The sequence below is a fragment of the Typopeltis vanoorti genome, chromosome 11 (genome assembly GCF_054136105.1).
Source record: "Typopeltis vanoorti isolate ZY-2024b chromosome 11, IOZ_Tvanoo_1.0, whole genome shotgun sequence".
Taxonomy (NCBI): domain Eukaryota; kingdom Metazoa; phylum Arthropoda; class Arachnida; order Uropygi; family Thelyphonidae; genus Typopeltis; species Typopeltis vanoorti.
In genome coordinates, this window is record NC_143559.1 from 72765544 (window position 1) to 72790053 (window position 24510).

Consider the following 24510-nt stretch of genomic DNA (forward strand, 5'->3'; position numbering starts at 1 on the left):
TTTATAGATGATGCAAAATTGGGGAGAGCAGTGCAGAGTCAAGCAGATGTTATGGCCTTACAGGATGACTTGAATAGATTTAATGAATAGGCTGGTAAGTGGAACCTATCAGTTCACTGTTGCAGAGTGTAAGGTTTTGAAATTTGGTAGCAACGATGGGATGTAATGCATACACTTAGTGGGGAAACTTTAAAGGAAGTAGAGGAGATGAGAGATCTGGGAGTGGTGGTGGCCAAGGACCTGAAATTCAGGGACCACATTGCACAAGTTGTGAAGACGTCATGTTGGATAATAGCAGTGATGTGGAGGACCCTGACGTGCAGAAATAAATTGGTTATGATGCCATTGTATAAGGCCTTGCTCAGGCCTCATATGAATTATTGTGCACACATTTGGTCTCTGGGTTTTCATGGTGACAAGGATATGTTAGAAAGGATCCAGAGAAGATTCATAAAGGTGGTCAGTGGAATGGGGAGTACAAAGACAGATTGAAAGAATGTAAACTTGCAAAATCTCGTGAATAGGAAGAAGAAGGGGGGGGGTTGATTGAGACATATAAACTAGTCAGTTGTTATTAGATTGATATGGAAGAGATTTTTTTCATAGAATGGGAGAGGGGGATAGAACAAGAGGGCATAGCTGGCAACTGTATAAGGAGGGTGTGAGCAGAGGAGTGAGGAGAAGGTTCTTTACATGGAGAGACGGTTGGTGAGTGGAATGCAATATCTGAATGTGTTGTGAATGTAGACACATTGAGTCAGTTGTCAGTTTAAGGCATGGTTGGATAAGCATTGTGTGCAATAGTTTGTACCTCCCAGTGAGTTTCTGTGGAGGTCAGATGTTAATAATAATGCCGTGGAGCGTATTCCCATAGGCTCTCTGGTTAACTTACCTTACAAACTTTCATAGTTTCTACATTTTACTAAAATTTATTTTAGTAATATCTAGGTGGGGGTGCCTTCTATAGGTGCCTGTAAGATGTTCAGGATGTAACTTGGAATCTCTGAGGATTAATGTTTCCAAAATTTTGGGAAGTTTCTTGCATTCATTTACTGTGATGGAGCATGGTGATTTTTTTTTTTTTTCCATTTGATCTTATGAGTAGTTATCCAATGGATGGTCTGCAAGACCAGATCGACCAGTCATGATTGTAGATGTATTTTTTGGATTCTTCTATGCAGATAGTGGCCAATCTACTTGTTCCGTCCAAAGTATGATGAAACCAGCTGGAAGGACTAGGGAATTTTATATACCGTATTTACTCGAATTTAACTCTCACTTTTTTACCTAAAATTAAAGTTAAAAAATCATGGTGCGAGATATATACGGGGATTTTCGGAAACTAGTTTTTCAGGAAAAAATTAAATTGACATTTATAATTATATCCTCAGTATTCATTATAATTTATAGTTGCTGACATTATTTATAAAATGAATGCATTTAAATTTTAATTATCAATGTTATTTATGCAATTGGCCACTCACCTTCATCTCGCTATATATTTGAATCTTTTAGGACTAGTTAAATTAATTATTTCTGGTGAAATCATATCCCAAGCTCTCAAAATCCAGTTGCACAACAGTTGTAACAATGATCTCTTAATCTTAATCCATCCCTGCACAATCCAAACTCTAGTAGAGGTCAATTCTCTCACTCCCACATTTGATTCCATCTCTATGCATATGATTAGTGCGGTATTAACAAAATATCATGCGACTCAATGACCAAGGCAAGCTGACGATTGTTGAGTAGAAATGCAATGCTGATTCTCTTCAACCGAATTCCAAAATATCTGAAACTGCCATAACAACATTCACTATCTATTTCTTAAAGTTTTAAACTTTTTTTCATGTGCAAACTATATGGGGAAACTTTTTAATTTCTTTTTTCGTAAAGTAAAATCAGGGGTGCAAGATATATACGAGGGCAAGTTATATTCGAGTAAATATGGTACTTCAGAATATAAAGAAAATAATATTTTTTAATTGATGGGATTACAAGAAGTATTTATTGTAGAGAGAAACTAGAGGTAAAAGCTATCCTACCATAAATCATGAGGCACCCCTATGGTTGCAGAAAAATGGATGCGACTTTGCAGTGTGCAAAGTTTTTTTTTTCCTATATAGGATGTCAGCAGCTCATTTAAAAGTTCTTTTAATTTTGGATGCCCAAATCATGGTTACATAACGAGAGTTAACATTTCAGAGAGAAATGAACTAATATCCTTAGTTGCTTTCACCATTCAAAATTAGTTTAACCTAACTTCACTGTTGGCATCATGCTGAAGAAAAAGTCCAGTAACACTGAATACAGATATGACCAAGTAGTCTAAAATACTGACTGACAAGACCCACTGCAACTTTTAAAAGCTAGTCATCTCATTAGATATTAGAGAATCTGTTTTAGAGATGTAAGCAATTTAAGTAGTCGTATAATTTCTACAACACAATAAGCATGCTACAAATGTTTTTTGTGAAATAGCTACGGTTCAAAAGTCTTCTTAACTTCAACAGATACATCAGTTATCATAGATCATGGCACACAAAACCATGACTTAAGCAGTGAAAATCAATTCTCTGACATGTTGTCACATTACATACTTCGTTTGATGGGCAGTTTGAGCATGGAGAATGCCTGAAGAATGCTTTTTATTGGATGTATTGTCCCAACAACAAAGTTTGAAGGCAGCAGTGTAAATGATATGGAAGGTATGATTTAATCCATACCACATTATGGCTTAATGTGATATGGATTAAGTTACTAGTTTCATGGAAGTTTTATGATAATGACCCTAATAATGCAAAAGCTGATGTGTTCCACATTCTACAGATGAATGTTATTTTAGTGAATAATGGTAATTTTGGTTATATTTAGAATGACTTTAAATAATGTGCATGGTAGGAAGGTGACAGAGGCAAAAGAAATAATTAAGTTGCTGAGTGATCATTTTGCAAAGGTATATCATTCAGGTGAAGATTTTGCAGTTGCTGATGTGACAGAGATGCATATCAAAATTGAGGTAAATGAAGACAAGTTCAGCATATTGAAAATTATGAATGTTAATGTTGCAGTGGGACTAAATGACATGTCAGCCTGTGCACTATGTGAATATGCAAGAGAATTGGCATTGTCTCTGATGAAGTTGTTCAATCTAAGTCTCAGCTCTGGCAGGGTTCCAGGGGAGTGGAAAGAAGATAAGATAGTTGCATTACATAAAGGTAGCCCCAAGGCAAGTAGCAAATTACAGGCCAATTAATATATCAGGAGGGGGTTGTTGAAGTATTTGAAAATTTGGTTAAAGATAAAATGAAACAGTGGGTGGATATGGATGTGATACACTATAGTGGGCAGGCCCTGTCTTAGTAATTTCTTCACATTTTATAATAAAGTGACAGCAAAATTATGACAACACTGTATGGACTCAACATAAAAAAAAAAAAAGTGGATAAAGGAAATGGTTGCACCATGATACTGCTGGACTTTGCAAAGGCATTTGACAGAATACCACATGGTAAACTATTACAAAAGTTGGAGCAAATGGGAATGGATATGAAGTTAGTAGCGTGGATTTGGGGGGGGGGGTGATAGACACCAGAGAGTAGTATATGGTGGAGTAGAATCTAGGAGAATGAGAGTGACTAGAGTAACTCAGGGTTCTGTACTAGATCCACTAATATTTAATTTATATATCAATGATATAGGGGGTGCTTAAGGGTCAAAGCTGTATAACTGAGAGGAGACCTCCGCATAGCCTTTAAAGGAATGCGGAGCTTCTGACCTAATGTCCAATCCTCACCCTCTGGTGGTGCACCCTGTTGGGTATCTACCTGGATACTGAACGAACGAGGATGGGCTGGCAATTTGTAATTTAGCCGACCAAATTGTATTCCTATTGGTTAAACTAAAATACAAAATGATGGTACAACATGACAAAATTTCATGCCGGCTGGGGCGTTGCCTGGTTAAACAAGGCCCCCGTTGTTTTTGACAGGGAACCGGGGCGAACAGCAAAAAGTCAGCTACTGAAACAAATCTGAAAACACACCCCAACTCAACATCACCAGAGTTAAAGATCGGTACTATCAACATAAGAAGCCTGAATGGTAAAGAAATGGAGCTAGATGAGGAAATAGATAAGTAATAGATCGACATAATAGGGGTGACTGAAACAAAAAAGACAAAAACTGGTGAGATCTTTCTGAGCAATAAATACAAGATGTTATATTCAGGCAATGACAATCAAGGAAAAGAAGGAGTAGCCATAGTATTCAACACAAAATACGAGGCTCATCTTCTTGAATGGCAGGCAGTGTCAAGTAGAGTGATTTGGGCAAATATCAGAAAGGGGAACTGGACAATGAGACTTATTTGTGCCTATGGTCCCACAGAAGGTTCTACTACGGTAGAAGTGAAGGAATTTTTTGAGGCTCTAGAGAAAGCTACTGACACAATGAAAAAGGAAAAGTTGGTCCTTGTTGGGGGATCTAAATAGCAGAGTAGGAAGTGATTGTCAGATATACAAAAAAGTTTTGAGAAAATTTGGAGAAAAGAGCAAAGCTAATAATAATGGCAAATTCCTGTTGGATTTCTGCTCAGTACATGGACTGGTTATTACTAACACCATGTTCCAACATAAAAATGTACACAAATTCACATGGAGAGAAGAGGCAAGGAATAAGAAAAGTCTCATTGACTATGTTATTGTTGATAGTGATGTTTTCTCCCTGGTGCAGGATACCAGAGTGTACAGAGGATTTGAAATTGGAAGTGATCACTACTTAGTCTTGAGCAGGATAAAATTGAATTTCATATCGAAAAGAATAACATGTAAGAAAGTTTTAAAGCGAATAAAAGTTGAGCAACTCTCAGATGTAAACTGTAAACTAAAATACACAAAGATTATTGAAGGAAAAATGAAAGAGTTTGAGAACAAGAACCAAACCTTGGAGATTCAGTGGCAAGCCTTGAAGAAAACCCTGATTGATTCAGCTAGAGAGGCATGTGGTGAAGTTGTCTGCAAGGATAGAAAAATTAGATGGTGGACACAGGAAGTTAAAGAGGCAGTGAAGGAAAAGAAGAAAGCATATCAAAAGTTCCTGGCAAATAAGTCAGCTTGTGCTCTTAGAGAATACAGAGACAAATGTAAGAAGGCTAAAGAGTGTGTGTGTAAAACTACCTAAACAAAAGTCATGGGAGGACTTTGGCAAGAACATTGAAAATAAATATCAAGAAGGTGGCAAAATATTCTGGAGGTTGTTGAAGAAGCTTAGGAATGGAGGAAAGAGTGCTGTAAAAGGAGTTAGAGATGATAAAGGTGAAATGAAAACAGGAGAAAAAGATATCCTGGAAGTATGGAGTAATTACTTTCAAAAACTGCTAAATGAAACAAGTAGTGATGACAGCACAGTGATAAAAAAAACACTGACCAGGCATGCAGTCAGGAATACATATCCATACTTGAAGTAGAAAAAGCCATCAAAGGCTTGAAATGTGGAAAGGCAGCAGGAGTAGATGATATTCGACCAGAAATGCTGAAGTATGGTGGCGTAAAAGTCTTACAGTGGCTGCACTGCATAGTTCAGAAAGCCTGGACAGAGGGACGAATTCCCAATGATTGGAGTAGAGCTGTCATAGTCCCTATATATAAAAAGGGAAATAAAACTGAATTTGAGAATTACAGAGGTATATCCCTATTGAGTGTTCCTGGTAAGATATATGCAAGTATTCTTGAGAAACAGTTGAGAAGGATTGTGGAAGAAAAGCTAGGTGAAGAACAAGCTGGATTTAGGTCAAATAGAGGCTGTCAGGATCAGATCTTCACTTTACGACAAATAGTGAAGAGAGCATGGGAATATAACAAAGATCTGTATTTAAGTTTTGTCGATTTGGAAAAGGCATATGACAAGGTGCCAAGAGAGAAGCTATTCAATACACTACAGTTATATGGTGTCAATGGGGCATTATATCAAGCAATACTTAGTCTTTATTTGAGTTGTAAGTCAGCAGTTAGAATTGAAGGAGGTACAGGAAGATGGTTTAAAGTTAAATCTGGTGTGAGACAAGGATGTACATTATCCCCTCTGTTATTCATTATCTATATGGATCACATTATGAAGGAAAGTGGTATCAAACATGATATCAAAATTGGAAATGTTAATGTCAGCTCTTTGTGGACGATGTTATACTTCTAAATAAATCCGCTACAAGTCTGCAAGATTCTCTGACTAAATTGAATAGCTGTTGTAATAGATATGGTATGAAGGTCAGCATTAAAAAGACAAAGACAATGAAAATAGGCAGAATCATTGAAAATGTTAACTGTGTTGTGAATGGAGAACCTGTGGAACAAGTAAAACGTTTCAGCTACTTAGGCACGATTTTTAGTGAAGATGATAAATTAAATATGGAAATAGACAACAGAATCAACAAAGCTGGTATGGTAGGAAGTCAGTTGAATAAATTCATATGGAATAAGAGAGAAATTAGTCGGAACACTAAATTAGCTGTATACAAGACAGTGTTCAAACCAGTTTTCACTTATGGATCTGAGAGCTGGGTCAGAAGTAAAACACTTGACCAAAGACTAGAGACCGCAGATATGAGAGTCCTGAGAAAGATGATAGGTGTGAACAGAAGGCCTCAATGGCAATATCATATTAAAAACGAGAATATTAGGAAAGAACTTGACATTGTCAGCATCCAGGAATGCGTTAGCAGAGCTAATCTCAGGGGGTATGGTCACTTAAACAGAATGAGCGAGGAAAGATTAGCAAAACAAGTGTTCTCTGCTAAGTTGGCAGGAAAACGACCCAGAGGAAGACCAAGATATAGGTGGATTGATACGGTACAATGTGCCTTAGACGATAGAAATATAAGATCTGGTAATGTTGGAGTCTTGACAAGTAACAGACTGATTTGGAGGAAAATTGTAGATAGGAAGTTAGTAATGATGTACATTTTTCATGTAGTACTATCATATCCTGTACACCCCTTGAGGGTACATGGCAGGAATATGATGATGATATAGGGGAAAGATTTAAGGGAGGATATACAGTTGTTTGCTGATGATGCAAAGCTGGGGGAGCAATAATTGATAAAGGTGATGTGGATATCCTGCACGATGATTTAAATAAATTGGTATCATAAGAAGGATTATAATTGTTAATTTAATGTTGCAAAATGTAAGGTTATGCACTTTAAGTTGAAAAGGTTGCATACGGTGTATCATATTGATGGTACTAGATTGCATGAAATTGATGAGACTAGGACTTAGGGATAATGGTATACACAGATTTGAAGTTCAGAGGGCATATTGCAAAAGTTGGTAAAATGGCTCAAAGTATTGTTGGATGCTGAAAAACATGCTAACAAGTTAAGTTAGGGAAGTTATTATCCATCTTTATAAGGATATCATTTGGCCACATACTGCTCTGCACAGATTTGGCCACTTGGGTTTCTTGGGGACCAGAAGGTGGAGAGAAAAATCAGAGATGAGTGACAGGTCTGTGGAATACTCCCTATGAAGAAAGGTTGAAGGTTTGTGGATTGCAAGTCTGGTTGATAGACATAAAAGACTGGACATGATAAAAACTTATAAGATATTAAAGGGGTTTTATAAAATTGATGCAAAGGAAAATTTTCAATATATGACAAATAAAGAATTAGGGGTCATCTGTGGAAGTTATGTAAGAGTGTGCGGACTCGACTTTTTACATATAGAATGATGAATGAGTGGAATCGATTGAGAGAATTAGTTGTGTATGCTCTAACAATGAATGAATTTAAGAAGAGGTATGATAGGCATTGTGTGTATAATAGTTAGTTTGGGTCTCCCATGATGAGTCTCTGGACTTCATGGAGACACCATATATTAAAATAATACTCTCTACCACAATAATCTTCCATATCAAAATTATCAGTACATCAATGAATTAACTCCTCTCCTTCAGTCTCTTTCATTTCACGTATAATAATATCCGAACATTGCAGCAGTGCAAAGCTCAAAATGAACACCGAATGGGATATGTGTGTTGGAACACAAAATTAGAGTTAGACCAAAGTGCTGTTCATTAATGAAACTAGCCAATGCTTCAATCAGCTCCACCTGCTTATAATTTATATTGTAACTATAGCATTGTATAACTATGATTGTATAAACTCCATTAACAATAGGATGTGACAATGTAGTCTCAGTGTGATAATTAATTTGTCATTCAGAGGAAATGGTGTGTGGTTCTGACAGTTATGAGAGAGCTGGAAGCATCACTCCTATCATCAAACTTGCTTGGATATGGCTGGTAACCAAACCAGAGGGCTAATTTATTATTTATAACTTCCATCCAAGTAGAATCTGAATTGACAAATTGGAAACAAACCCATGAAAAACAGGATATGATAAGCAAAAACAGAAAAATATACCATCAAAATTTAAAATTTTTAGCATGGAATGTTGAAGGAATAGTACATAAAGATGAAGGATTGGACAATTTATCTGCCTCATTAGCCATGCAGATAGTATCTAATCCAGTAGGTCATGCTATAGACGTGGAAGTTTGTGAATGTCTTTAAGTGGGAGATGAATTTCATTGTCCAGCATGAGACCTTCTCCCCATCACTTATTGGAGGTCTGAAGTGGCTTGGAGGAGTTGTATGTTTGAGAGGTTTACAGCCTTTTGTGGATTAACGCAGTGCGGTTTGATATAACACAGTCTGCAAATTGTAGTAACCCTTGTTCAACGCGGCTTCGATATAACACAGTCTACAAATTGTAGTAACCCTTTATCTTTTTATATATTTTTCACCGCACGACTTAAAAATCAAATTTGATCTTCTTTAAATTTGCATCTGCCGGTATCGTGTGTAGTTATAAGAAGCAAATTTATATTAGGGGAAAAAATACCTTTAGCACACGTACATCAATTGTTTACCATATAAAGTGTTTGCTGTTGAAAATTGCCTTCGTTTTTTGCCAGGAAAGTGCATTAAAAATCATAACTTTGTTAATCTCAAGCTGAGCACTATTTACTGGTGAGTTACATACAATATGTAAAGCTTTTTTTATGTAAAAATTTATTTTTATAGTAATGCCACTTAGAGGGCTTTTGCCATATTGTTGAAAACTAAATTAGTGAATTAATTAATGGGAAAACAGATTTAAATGAGAAGGAACTGGTAATTAATAGATGACGTCGAACCAAATTGTGGAGAAAGTTCTGCCGAAGATTCTGATTGTGATGAATCTGTTAAAGAATTCAGTTTAAAGAAATTAACAGAAGGATTGGACTTGGCAAGAAAGTTAAGAAGTTATTTTACACATAATAATCCATCAAAGGAGTGCTCCAGAAAATTCACGAGACAATTGGATATTTGTTTAGCTCCATATTATCAACGTAATAAAAAAAAATTGCAGCATAGTGGTAAGGAAAGTCTTATTACTGACTTGATAACTAAACCAGCCGAAATATGCAACGAGAATTATACAAATGATGTCCAAGAGATTTCAAGGGATGATGACATCCTTCTACTCATAAATAAAGAACATCTACGAAATGTTATTTTGAAGACAGTGATGATGATTAAAATATGCACTTTATTTTATTTTGCCTAAAACATTTATGCATTATGTGTAATGAAGTTTACATATACAATTTGTATTTTTATAAGTTTATACTGTACTATGTATTTGTATCATAGTTTATGTTTTCTTAACTTACATGAATTACCTGAATTAAATAAAAATATTTTTTTTTTGGATATGTCATTGTTGTTTATATAATAATAATAAAAAAACGATTTCGGAACATAACCCTACTTTTTCTATGTGATATGAGTCTCGCATAACATGAATTATGTAATGCAGAATTTCTGTGGAACCTGACATCCATGTTATACGAGGGTTACCTGTAATATAATACAAAACTACCTGAAAACTGTAAAGAAAACTTAAAAGAGCACGCAAAAAAGCGAACTATACAGATAAATATAAAGACCAGATGGAGTAAAATAATTTGTTCTACTGAAGTGAAAGAATACTAGAAAGAAGATTTTTAAAAAATACAAAAAACAAAAAAAAGACAATATTTAATGTTTAAGAAAATAGAGAAGATATTTATTAAATTACTTAAGGAATTTACAACATACAAATGATATAAATTAAAATTAAACTTTAATGTATATATTCCAATATTTCGACAACGTCACGTTGCTATTTTCACAGGAACTTAAAATAAAGACACGTGCACGCAGGCCCTACACACAGTAACTGAGGATGAAGCAGGAAGCTGTTGTTTCTCCTAAAAGTCCTGATGGTTCCCCCTAGCGAGTTATGTAAGTATTCTCGGTCGTTGGGCTGAAGGTCTTCTGATGTAAGTTTCCCAAATTTGGGGCAATCTCATGCACCCAAATTTGTTGAGGTTTGGCATGTTTCTTAGGGCTGAGGCTGATTCCATGAATAGCCTTTCAAATTTGAATTTACTAGTGTATTACCGTGGCTTTCTTCCACCGTATTCTGTGGCGAGTATCCAGAGCATGGTCTGCAAGACCAGAGTGGCTGTACTGGTGAAAACGGATGTAGTCCTTGTGTTCTGAAATTCTGATATTCGCTGTCCTGCCTGTTTGGCCAAAATAGGACAGCTTACAGCTTCAGGGGACCTAGTATGCACTAGGTAGGTCTAAGGGAGGTGATTAGTCTTTAGTAGAGCGGATAAGGGATGCCGATTTTTTATATGGTCTGTAACAAGAGGTCAAGTTACGTTTTTTTTTAGGATTTTAGTAATTTTTTCCGAGGTGCCTCGGATGTAGGAAATGGTGATGGATTTAGAATAGTCCTTGTTGTGAGGGGGGGGGGGTCAATACTGTTGTCAATATTTTTGGGGTTTTTTTTGGGGAGGGGGTAGCCATTGGCTGAGAAAGTGTTGAGGATGTGGTTTAGTTCCGTGGTTAGGGAATTGTCATTTGAACAGATAAGTTTAGCCCTGTTGTGTAGTGTCTTAATAACTCCATATTGTTGTGAGGGGGGGGGGAATTATTGGTGAATGTATCTGCCTGTATGGGTGGGTTTTCTATAAACTGAGAAAACCAAGGTTCCATCAGGCTGGCTGGTAATTAGTGCGTCTAAGAAAGGGAGGCTGTTGTTTTTCTCCTTTTCCAGGGTGAACTTGATTCTGGGGTGTTGGTTGTTTAAGTGTGTTAGGAAGGAGAGGAGTGTATCAGAGCCATGTGGCCAAATAGCGAACACATCATCAATGTAGCAAAGCCATATGGCTTCACCACCAAAAACCAACATATCCAATAAGGAAAATAAATCGCTGCAGGAATTAAAGAAAAACAAAGAAATAATAATCACCAATTAAAACGGACTACACAGGTAAGCTTAAAGCTCGATTATTAGATTGGACTACTTACCTCCCTATTGAGTACAATCCCACCAACTCACAAATTAGAAAACTCCACAGGTTCCTTAAGAAGGTCACTTCTTGGCCTGTAGAAGTCACTAACAAATTAAAACCGTTTAACTTCACCCCCCCCCCCCATATATATGGACTTCCAAAAATACAGAAAGAAAATGTGCCATTATGTTCCATAGTGGATGACATTGATTCCCCCACATACAAATTAGCTCATTTGGCCAAAGCACTCGCACACTATACTGGCAACACACCATCACACATAAAAAAACTCAGCCCATTTCAAAGCCAGCATAGAAAACCCTACACTCCAACATACTGACATAATGGTCAGTTTTGACGTCTCCTTATTCACAAATGTCCCACTCAAAGAAACCTTAGAGCTAATCCAAACTAAATTTCCTCCCGATATCTCAGCCCTATTTCAGTTCACTATGAACTCAGGCTATTTCGTTTGGCAAGGAAAATTCTAGAAACAAATAGAGGGAACAGCCATGGGTTCACCACTCTCTCCACCCTTGGCCAACTTTTTTATGGAGAGCTTAAGAGAAATGCTTAAACTCTGCCCCACAGAAACCAACCATATGGCTTCACTACGTTGATGATGTGTTTGCTATTTGGCCAAATGGCTCTGATACACTCCTCTCCTTCCTAACACACTTAAACAACCAACACCCCAGAATCAAGTTCACCCTGGAAAAAGAGAAAAACAACAGCGTCCCTTTCTTAGACGCACTAATTACCAGCCAGCCTGATGGAATCTTGGTTTTCTCAGTTTCTAGAAAACCCACAAATACAGGCATATACATTCACCAACAATCCCCCCCCCCTCAATATGGAGTTATTAAGACACTACACAACAGGGCTAAACTTATCTGTTCAAATGACAATGCCCTAACCACTGAACTAAACCACATCCTCAACACTTTCTCAGCCAATGGCTACCCCCCCCCCCCCAAAAAAAAAAAAATCCAAAAAATATTGACACCAGTTAACCACAATCCTCCTCCTCCCCTTCACAACAAGGATTATTCTAAATCCATCACCATTCCCTACATCTGAGGCACCTCAGAAAAAATTACTAAAATCCTAAAAAAACATAACTTGACCTCTTCTTACAGACCATATAAAAAATTGGCGTCCCTTATCCACTCCACTAAAAACCAACCACCTCCCTTAGACCTACCTGGTGTATACCAAGTCCCTTGCAGCTGTAAGCTGTCCTATTTTGGCCAAACAGGCAGGACAACAAATATCAGAATTTCAGAACACAGGGACTACATCCGTTTTCACCAGTACAGCTACTCTGGTCTTGCAGACCATGCTCTGGATACTCGCCACAGAATACGATGGAAGAAAGCCACGGTTATACACTGTAGTAAATTCAAATTTGAAAGGCTATTCATGGAATCAGCCTCAGCCCTAAGAAACATGCCAAACCTCAACAAATTTGGGTGCATGAGATTGCCCCAAATTTGGGAAACTCGCATCAGAAGACCTTCAGCCCAACGACCAAGAATACTTACATAGCTCGCTAGGGGGGCACCATCAGGACTTTTAGGAGAAACAAAAGCTTCCTGCTTCGTCCATTACTGTGTGTAGGGCCTGCGTGCATGGGTCTTTATTTTAAGTTCCTGTGAAAATGGCAACGTGACGTTGCTGAAATATTGGAATATAGTTTAATTTTAATTTATATAATTTGTATATGTTGTAAATTCCTTAAGTAATTTAATAAGCATGTATAACCAATGTCTAAGCCTTTCTATGAGAAGAAATAAAGAAGGAGGAATTTTACAAACACTTTCAAAATAAATGGCAATAATGCAAATAAAAATGATGTGTGGTGTGGCTATTAAATAACGAGACTGGTTGCAAAAATGTGGTTTATTATTACAATTGTACAACTTAATCATTGTCACCTTCAACAACCCCTCTATTTATATACCGTTGCATACAAATTTTCCATTGTTGGAAGCAGTGCTGCAAGTTATCAGATGTTATCTGCTGCCGTTTTCTCCTTTACCTCATCCACTGACTGAAAATGGGTGCTCTTCTTATCAGTCTCCTTATCAATGTGCACCATGTCTGCTGTCATCTGAATGCTTAATCGGCGATCATTGTGGACAATTTCATTAATTTTTGCAAAAATGTTGCTGCCATGAATGGGCGACCCGGTCGTTTGTCATCTTCAATGTTTTTTCGACCTTCAGCAAAGCATTTGTGCCATTCAAACATTCGCGCATGTGACATTACATTATCACCGTACACCTCCCGCAACAGTTTCAAACACTCGGTCAACGATTTCTTCAATTTCACAAGGAATTTGAAATTAATGTGCTGCTCGAGTTTAACGTTAGAGATTATTCTGGCAAAGTGACTTCACACTCGTTTCTTTTATAACTGCCTAGAGACTAACTATGAGTGACAGCGAACAATGCTTATCTCAACTGCTTCTAGAACCTTCAAGGTTATTCACAGCGCAAGCTCCTCCCACTGCTATGAATACACAATTCACAGTGCACCTTGTCTCATTATTTAATAGCCACACACCTCATATTAAGTGATATAAACACAAAAATATGTACCATTGCTCAGGCTTGTGTGGAGAAAGAACATGCTAGGAATGTTTTTGCCAATTACTCCACGATTAAAGAATCGGGTGGGATAGTAAACGAATTTAATTAATTACTGAACTAGTTTCATGAAAATCTTTTGTTTCACATCAGAAGAATTATGTAAATAAACTAAAAATCAGATAATAACAGTTAACATACATAATGAAAATATTTGAATGTGAATAATAAAGGAAAGCACGCATTTACTATGATATTGTTTGCTTGTTTGTGGACTGCTGTATACTACTGGTCACCACGGTCATGTGGTGATGAATTAGAGAAGACCAGACCTGATGTAAAATTCATGCCTTATTTTTTGTTGCACTGTAAAGGATGTTTCATTATTTCAGCTGATTCTTTGAATGCTCTTGGAAAAAATCTGTAATCTATGTGGAGCATTTTTGTTTGTTGCCATAATACTTGATGTTTTGTTTCAGTTTTATGTGCTGTCAGTCCTGATTTATGTTTTCTGTCTTGTGTTGTGTAAATCACAACTACAGCTGATCTTACAGATACCTGGTTTTTTTAAGAAATGGAATAGGGAGGTTTTATAGATTTCGGATGATTAGAGATCTTGTTGATATGGTAAAAGGCAACCTTTAAATAAATCTGCCTTATTTAGACTTCATGCTTATGTAAGAAAAGGCATCAAAGACTCACATATAGATGAAGATAACAAAGTTCGGTTGAGATTGCACAGATTTTATATAAAGCTAAACCGCCTTTGAATATTCCATTATCAGAACCACATACTCTTTATTCTCTTGACTGAAACACTAACATTGTCATCATGAAAGCTAACAAAGGTAATACCACTGTTTTGATGGATAGCATCAAGTATAATTGCAAAATGAATATTTTATTATGGGACAGATCAACATATAGTATAATTAGCACTACTCAAAGCCAAATAAGTTAAATTATTGGACCAAACATATTCTTTAGATGCCAATGCTTGAAAAATTGCAAATTTATGATTCACATACTCCCCACATATCTATAGCTGCCCCAAGGTACACAAATATGGTTATTCACTATGTTTGATAGTTAATGGCATTGGTTTTCCTACTTATTATTTAGCTAAATACCTTTCCAAGCTTCTTTGAAACTTCACTGCCCATGCCAACACTTACATTAAAAAGAGTATTGACTTCAGGGAGGAACTTAAAGATATTAATTTGCCAGACTCTGAAATTATAATCTGCTTTGATGTTTGTTTGTTTGTTTTTTCTCTATTTACAAGCATACTTTTCCAAGAACTCATCAATTTTTACAAGATGATTTTCCCGAGGACATTTTAACATTAATAAATTGTTTAAATTTACCATCAGTGCAGGATACTTCACATGGCAGAACAGATTTCATCATTGAATAGAAGGAACAGCCATGTCATATTTCACCTACTTTGGCTGATTACTTCATGAAGCATTTGGAAAGCGAAATTTTTAACTCCATTTTTTCTCAACCTCGTATCTGGCTACATTTTGTTAATATGTTTGCGGTCTCATTCCACTCTGAAAAACAGAATTACTTCAGTTTTTGGACAGAATAAACTTATACAATTGCAGAAAGTTAATTGAATGTGAATCTAACAACAGTCTTCCCTTCTTGGATAAATTAATAATCCACAACTGTACAGGAAATATTGAATTTTCCATTTACAGGAAGCCTTCCTTCACTGGTAGGTGTATCCGACCAACTTAACATCATAACATCATCCTTCACAAAAGACAGTTATTATCAAAAGGAAAGGAAGGTTTTGATAAATGTGCAAGGCTACACAAGACAGGATAAATTAAGAAATGGGATTATTAGAACTGAACTAAATAGAGAAAATTATAGACACCAAAACAAAATGGAAATAACTAGTAGGAATGGATGAATTGAAGAACTGATATGAAGGTATAGACCCAAGGGAAGAAGGAGAGAGAGATCTAAGAAAGCCAATACTGAAATTTTGGAGCTGGAGCAGGTAAATAAGTGCCTAAACCAGAAAAGCACAGCAGTATTGTACAGAAAGATACAATTTCTGAAGAGATGTTGTACAAAAAAAAATGTCATGAAACACTACTCTTAGGCTACCATCAGCAAAATATTGACTATTTTACATTATTAACTTGCATTACAAATGTTTCTGTTTCATTTAGTATTTAGTTATATATATATTTCTTGTAATTTGTTTAGTCTAGGGCATAGGTTCCCAAAGTGCACGGTACCGCTCCCCAGTGGGCGCTGAAGCCTTCTGGGGGGGGGGGGGGGGCTATAGTGGCATCAGAAGCATTTGGGGGTCAGTGGTATCAGAAGCATCAGGTGATCTAGGGATCAGTGGCTCTTTATAGAAGAAATTAATAATATATATTTAAAAATTATTTTCATGATTTTGTGATTAGATAATCATTTAAAATTTAAATATTGCATTTTAATTCATCTTATGCGTCTTACACGATCAATTTTTTTATCAATTTTCTATTTCAATTATTTAATTATTTGAAAATTTACCATGTCAGATAGAAATAGATGTCAATTTTTTATGTCAACGAGAAAATAGAGCATGTATATATGTGTGTATAATAGGTTATGTTTACAGTAGCAAATATATTCGTTATATTTCATTTCAAAATATATATAAAATATATAAAACCACTTTTCTAATTGATTTGTACAAAAATAAACCTAATTTTATATAATTCAATATTACGAGAAAAATAATAATGGCGAGAAAGAAATAAAATCGTAAATTTTAGTTAGCCTAGTTAGTACTAACTATATTGCTAACTAGAGGGAAAAAACAAAGCAAATATTATTCGAAACTTATTATACTATTTTCTGTGGTTATGTTTTGTAGGTTTGTTTATATCTTGCGAAATTATTTTATTTATTAATTATTATTTATAATTATTCGGACAATGTCGTGGTTGGACAAACAAAATGCGTTTGCGTGCAAAATAAAAAATTGAACGTGTCATGCAGGATATTTTAAATTCTATTTTTTATATACTTAAAAAATTTATTCATTTTTTGCTATTGTAAAAATGGGGGTGGGGGGGGTGTTACAAAATTTATGTCTTGCAAAGTGGGCGGTGGCCCGAAAAAGTTTGGCAACCTATGGTCTAGGGTAAACTATATTAATGTTGATATATAATAATGATCTAGGGTAAACTATATTTTTACTTAAATTGACGATCTTAATTTTCATATCACTTCATTTTCAGAATGGAAGAGTTAGGAATTAAACCTGAACATAAAGTGATTTGCTTTGGACAGCTATTTGGAATGTGTGACCAAGTCAGTTTTTTATTAGGTAAGCTTTAAATTTATGATTGTTATCATCAGAGACCTCCAAGTGGTTAAGGACTCATCAAGAGAGACCACAGGTCATGCACATCAGATGTACTGTTTCTTAAACTCGTTTGCGCTGGATGCACTCACCACTTTGCACAGGCAAATTGTTCCACTCACTCATTGCTCTATGAGAAAAATCTGACTTTAAACCCTTTCTTAATCTCACACAAACTTCACTTCCACAGATGCCCCTTGCCCCACCTTCCATATCCAGCAGCAAAGATGATATTGGGATTATTAACACTTTGTGCCAGCAGTGTCTGTACACATGCATATACAGACACTGTTGGAACTTGCCTTAGTGTTATATGTTATGTCAGTTGCAACTTTTTTGGCAGAATTTTATTTGTAAAATTGGCATTTCTGAAGTGTCTGGATGATATCGAATATCTCAAATAATTCAAACTGATTTCAAGTTATATATCAAGGGCCAGCCTGGTTGGCCGAGTGGTTAGCGTATTCACTCTCCAGCCAAAAGGCTGCGGGTTAGAATCGTGGGTATGGATGTTTGTGACTGTCTGTGAAAATACTAGTGGTGGTGGTGGTTGAGAATAGATGGTGTTGGTGTAGTTGCAGTTTGTTGTAGTTGGTGAATTGAGTAGTAGAGACAGAGTTATAGAGTAGGTGTCCTCCCTCGATGAGTTTTTGGACTCACTGGAGGTGTCACATAATAATAATAATATATAAATTCTCATATTGATCTTTTTATTTTACATAAATTGTGTGCTTTCTGTATCTAATGACTGCATGACAGCTGTTATACATATTTTCTGCAACTGAAAATTTGGAAGAGATGTTAGGACAAATATGTTTAGTTAGCTGTTATGTTTCCTGCTACAGCAAATCTGTTTTGCTTGCATGCAGCATAGTCTGTGGGAGGGAAGTGTTTTTCTATTAGGAGTGTCATTCTAGTTGTCTCTAATTACACTAATTGTTGCTAAATATAGTACACACTGTAAATGTTTTTGTATTATATTTAGTGATAAACAAAGCTATTTGTTTTTCTTGCTTCTGCAGTGTAGTATCTGTTGAGGTTGGAAGATTTTTCACAGTACAGTTATATTTCAGGATATTATAAGAAGTGATTTATCTACAACAAAATACATGCTGGTATTTTGTTGTAGGATTTGAGAGAGAGTGTGGCCAATGATGATTGGATATCATGTATCCTGTTACTGTGTAAAACGTATACTGATCCTCAGTAAACAAAAGAAATTTCTTAGAAAATGAAACAAAATATATATAAAACAGAGAAATAAATACATGTAACAAATTTTACAAGATTCATGGCAAAGAATTTATGCTTGTATTTTTAGCTTTGTCGAGACCAAATCCATGAGGTCCACAAACATCTAGCAATTACCCAAAACGTTCTACAACAAAAAGTAGAGCTATTAAGCTACATAAATCCCGATATGTGGGATATTCTGGAGAGGATCACAGATGATTCTGCAAAACATGTGCTATTTAAGAACAAAAAAAAACCTAATAGTGAAGTTTAAGGACTGAAACAACAAGAAAGCAACAGACAATACAGATGCCATGCCCAGAGGAGCAGCCATTCACTAATAGGCGAAGTAAGGAGCAACCACCAACGGACCACAGCCAAGTCATCAACACATCCAGCTTAACGAAGAAGAATTCTCAATTCTGAAAAAAGGCCTGAACTATGCTATTGCACCAAGATTAGTAAACATTTACCACATTGAAAGTAGTCTAAAATCCCTCCCCTCCAACATAGCTGATAAAATACAAATGGAAACACTAAATTCCAATAAACAGCTAAATTGCAATTTAACCAAAGCAGAAAAATTAGCCCTTAAATTAAGAAATAACCAAGACATCATTATTACCAAAGTGGATAAAGGCAATGCTAACGTCATCCTTGATTGGACAGCATATCTGGAAAAAATGAACCAACTGGTATCTGACCACAACACATACCAAATAGTTCACTACAACCCTACAAACTGCATCAAAAAGAAAACAACAGAATTAATCAAATCAGTGACTATGTGGCCAGAGGAAACAATTAAAAAACTAATACCGCATTATGTCTATGCTCCCAGAATTTATGGCCTGCTAAAAATACACAAAAAGAAACACACCACTACAACCAATAGTTGAAGGAATTGACAGCCCAATTATCACTTAGCCAAGAAACTAGTGGCCACACTCAAGGAGTTCGTAAGTCATTTCCCCTCCTACATAAAAAAATACACACTTTATAAATGAAATTAGAAAACATCACACTCAACGAAGATTTATTAGTCAGCTTTGACGTAACTGCCCGTTTCACTAATGTCCCGATCAATGATACTATTCTACTCATACAGAACATATTTCCGCCCGATATCAGCTCTCTTTGCCTCCATACTTTGCTCTGGGTATTTCGTGTGACAAAATGATTTTTACTTACAAAAAAGAAGATACAGCCACGGGCTTCCCCCCCCCCCCCCCAGCTAACTTTTACATGAAGACTTGTAAAATGTTGTAAATTGTTGAATGTAGAGCAATGAGCTCTACATTCAACAAGACTAAAGCCCAAAGTCTGGCTCATATATGTTGATGATATTTTTGTCATTTGGCTCCACATCCGCAAAACATTAAATACATTCCTAAGCCACCTGAACAAACAACACAAACGTATCCAATTCACCATAGAGATTGAAAACAATAACTCTTCCTTTTCTAGACACACTTGTCACAAGTCTTCCCTCAGGCTGCCTCTCCTATGTGGTCTGCAAACGTACACACACGGGCCAATACATTCATAAAAATTCATACCACCATCCAACACAAAATTTAGGCATCATCAGCACCCTCAAACACACAGCCCTAACAAATTGCTCCAAAGAGCAGGCTCTGAATGAAGTATATGAAATTATTAGCCAAACGTTTGTAAAAAAAAATGGCTACAATAAAAAAAAAAAAACAGTTTGCAAGATCCTCCACAAAAATACTATTAAAAGCAAGAAAGATTACAAGAATGCCATACCATACATTAGGGACATATCAGAAAAAATAGATAAAACACTACATAAGTACAATATTAAAGCAATTTTCAAACCTCCTGCAAAATTAAGAAATTTACTCAGCTCATCCAAAGATCCTTTTCCATACCTTGCCCACCCAGGGATACAGTAATACAGCTCCTAGGAGCTGGGTTTCACATTATGGGTAAATACCAAGAATAGTGATCGGAGCTTGCTCCACCCTTACTATGAGTTGCCTGAGTGTTTACACTACCAAATGGGTCAGGTGTTGCACTCTCCAGGTATTTGCTTATGCTTGGACTTGCCAAACTTTATATAGTTTCTATATTCGGCTGTGAAACAGTATGGAATGTAATATCCCTTAATTTAAATAATTTTACATCGCCGAATTGAAGCCTTTGGCTCTTCATATATTTAGTAATTTTTTTTTAAATTATTATTATTATTATTCAGGCCTCCATGGAGTCAAAAGACTCATCGCAGGAGGTCCTTCCTAGGAAACACACAGTCTATCAAGACTCATCATTTTAGGTCCCTCCTTATACCATCATAAATTCACTTATGCATATTTAGAATTTATAGGTTCACATGCTATTCACTCCACCCAGCAACTTATAGGACACACATGTAATATCACAATGTTAATTATTAATAATTCGTTAACCAGTAATGAGAGTTTCTACTCACGCTTGTTCTTTCCTTTACATTTCTCATTTTCACATGGTTTATTAATTATGATTCACATATTTATACCTTTGAGTAATTCAAATATAACGATCTCCAACCAAATGTAACATTCTCCTTCATTATTGTTTTGTGATATATCCTAAAACAAACACGTTATTCACCCCCCCCCTGCAGATTTGGTTACAATGAAAGAACCATTACGATATGTACTGTGTCTGCCAAAACACAAGCACGAAATGTCCTTAGTGCACAGTGTTTTCTCTCACCTCATCAGATAGTTAGGGCGACAGTGAGAGTTACAATCGTTTCAACATGAATGTGTTAGGAAAAGGAGGATAGATTCAGAGTATATGGACTGCATACACCCTTCTGTCTCCTGTTGACCAGCATCTGCAGTCCACATACTTTCAATCTATCCTGATAATAATCCAAATATCATCTTTGTGACTCTTCTTTGTACTCATTCCACAGCTTCTATCTTCTCCAAACAATTTCCTTATCCTTACATGTCAATGTTTGTTTCAATATTGCAGTGATCCTCTGAGTTGTATTTGCAGTTTTGCAATGTGACTTTCAGTTTCATATCCACCATAGATGAAATGTCCAACAGCATATTGGTGGGATTATGAAATTGCTGAGGCTAGGGATCTTGGAGTTATGTGCATAATTTTACATTTATTAACAGTTAATTGATAACATTAGTATTTATCTTCTGTTCAAAAGTTATATCAGTAGCATCCTTGATTGCTTTGCTTATCTTTGCATCATCAGTAAACAATCGAACACTTCCTGTCAGGTCGTTCCCAATATAACTAATATACACATCGAACAACAGTGGTCCAAGGACTGATCTCTGGGAATGCCACTAATCACCTTAAATCTGGTAAATTCACAACCACCATATGCCACTTTCTGATATCATCAGTCACTTACTTATCCGAGTCAATAGGTATTCCATTCCCATATTATTATTATTATTATTATTATTATTTGACACCTCCAGGGAGTCCAAGGACTCATTGAGGGAAGGCACCTGCTCTACAACTTCGTCTCCACCATTCAATTGCCAACTGACCGCAACTACACCAACGCCATCTATTGCTGACCACCGTTATTTCCACAGACAATCACAAACATCCGTGCCCACTTTGGGATTCGAATCTGCAGTCTTTTGGCTGGAGAGCGGATACGTTATCCACTTAGCCAACCAGGCTGGCTATATTCTCCAGTTTATGCAACGGCCTTTCATTTGGTATCATATCAAATGCCTTAGCAAAGTGTAACAGTGTCATATTGTATCCATTCCATTTATCCAATTCAGTCATAACATTATTATAAAATATGCAAACTGCTAAAACATGACCTCCCTTTAGTAAATCCATGCTGCTCTTTGCAAAGTATATGCTTATCTTCAACCCATTTCTGTATGCAAACAGTGGATTTTAATATGATAGAAAAATATCTATTACTTCAAGATTATTCTGCATATAGGCCCTCACTTCAGATGCTATTTGTAGCCAGATAATTAATTATCTAATTGATAATGTTTCTATTTGGGATGAAGAACAAAGAAAAAAGCTTAAATCTTTCTATGGTTGTCCACCTAGATTATATGGTTTACCAAAAGTTCATAAACCAGTATTCCATTAAGACCTGTTGTTGACTATAGAATGTTCCTTAATTTATAAGATATCTAAATACTTATCCAGTTTTCTTGTGACTTTTATTAGAAGATCTTCAGCTCATAAAAAAAAACTTTTGATTTTAAAAATAAAATTTGCAATATTCATTTAGCATGTGAACTTACTAATATTCCTTTATCAGAAGTTATTCCATTGAATAACTTCAAGAATTTCCTTCAGATACTGTTAAACTATTTGATTTTGTTATACACTGTTGTTTCATCTTCAAAAACAAAATATATCAACAGATTGAAGGAACAGCTATGGACAGTCCTATTTCTCCAACCATTGCCAACTTCTTCATGGAACACTTTGAACATCTCTTTGATAATATTTCACCTAGACCTACACACTCATACAGATATGTGGACGATGTTTTTGTAATTTGGAATGGCACTTCCTTTGAATTACAGCAGTTTCTTTCCAAATTAAATGCACTTCATCCTAGGATCTAATTCACCTTAGAATAAGAAATAGATCACCAAATAGCCTTTTTTTAGATCTACTAATTCTTTGTAAACCAGATTGCAGCTTACAATTTTCAGTTTTTAGGAAGAAGACTCATATAAGCCATTATATCCATGCTGAATCTCACCACCATACCATCCTAGTTAAAAGGCTGGAACTATTAAGATCTTATTACATCATGCTCATTCTTTGTTCTTCTGATGAACTTTTCAACCCCTGCTTCTTCTAATGCAGAAGAAAAAACTCACATTCCTTTCCCTTATGTGCAAGGCATTTCTGAACACAGAGCAAAAGTTTTAAAACCATTGAATATATTTGTATATTTGTTGCCTTTCACATCTAAGTTTTCCAAGCATCTACTGGATTCCTTGCTGTTGTGGCTTGTCTTATTTTGGACATATATTGGTAGAAGATCTGCTATTATTCATCTAGAAGAACACAAGTCTTATATTAAATATCATGAGCCCAAATAGTCTGGCCTTGCTGAGCATGCTATCTAAACACAGAATTCAATGGAACAAAACATGTGTCCTTCATAAAGAAATTTGAAATGTTACTCTGTTGTCCTAACTTAAACAGATCTAATGGTCTGTGTCTATCCACATTTCGATGGAAGATAGTTTTTCAAATCTGCTAATCTTTCCTAACTTTATTTAGCCATAAATACTGTTACAACTTGAACAGTGCATAAACCTTTAATCTATTGGTAAATCATTTACAGCTTTCAGCACATACAAATCATATGTATAACATGCATATCCACCTTCAGGCTGGCGATGCTAGGGTGTCATTTCTTGCAGGTTACTCTCTCTTTCTCAAGCTCAGACCATAATTTGAAGTCCACTGGATTCAGATCAGGACTTCCAGATTTGGCCAATCAGATGGTGATGTGTTGTCGGGCATACTCGTCTCCAACCACTGTTGTATGTTCCTTGCCTTGTGTGCAGGTGCTGAGTCCTTTTGGACGGTCCACTGCCTACCATGAAACAAGGTATTGTTCAGGGGCTGTAACATAAGTTCCAGCATGGTGTCTTGATATACTTTGGTGAAAGTTTTGACCTCTTTCTCACAGAAATGCGTGAGGAGTGACGTTGGATATCCAACGTCACTCCTCACCAAGCTATCACTGACATGAAGGTGATGACCTTTCTGAATCCTGGGTGCTATGACACATGCTGTGACCATCTAAGGCATATGCCCAAAAATATTCTCATTTGTGAAGAGGTGGCAAGTCTCTGTATCTGTTGTGCCCGTACCACCCAGAGAAATGCCTTTGATTTTATTACCCTCTACTGCATAAGTTGTGGCATTAGGA

The 24510-nt window shown here is 36.1% G+C and overlaps 1 protein-coding gene across 1 annotated transcript in view; it reads left to right on the top strand.

The window, feature by feature from the left end:
- Positions 1 to 24510, top strand: part of LOC150101725 (proline dehydrogenase 1, mitochondrial-like) — a 234074-nt gene that overhangs the window by 206924 nt on the left and 2640 nt on the right. Inside the window, exon 12 of the mRNA XM_090399897.1 lies at positions 17233 to 17321. Within this exon, the coding sequence (XP_090256023.1) occupies positions 17233 to 17321 (89 nt within the window). The remainder of the gene's footprint in view (positions 1 to 17232; positions 17322 to 24510) is intronic.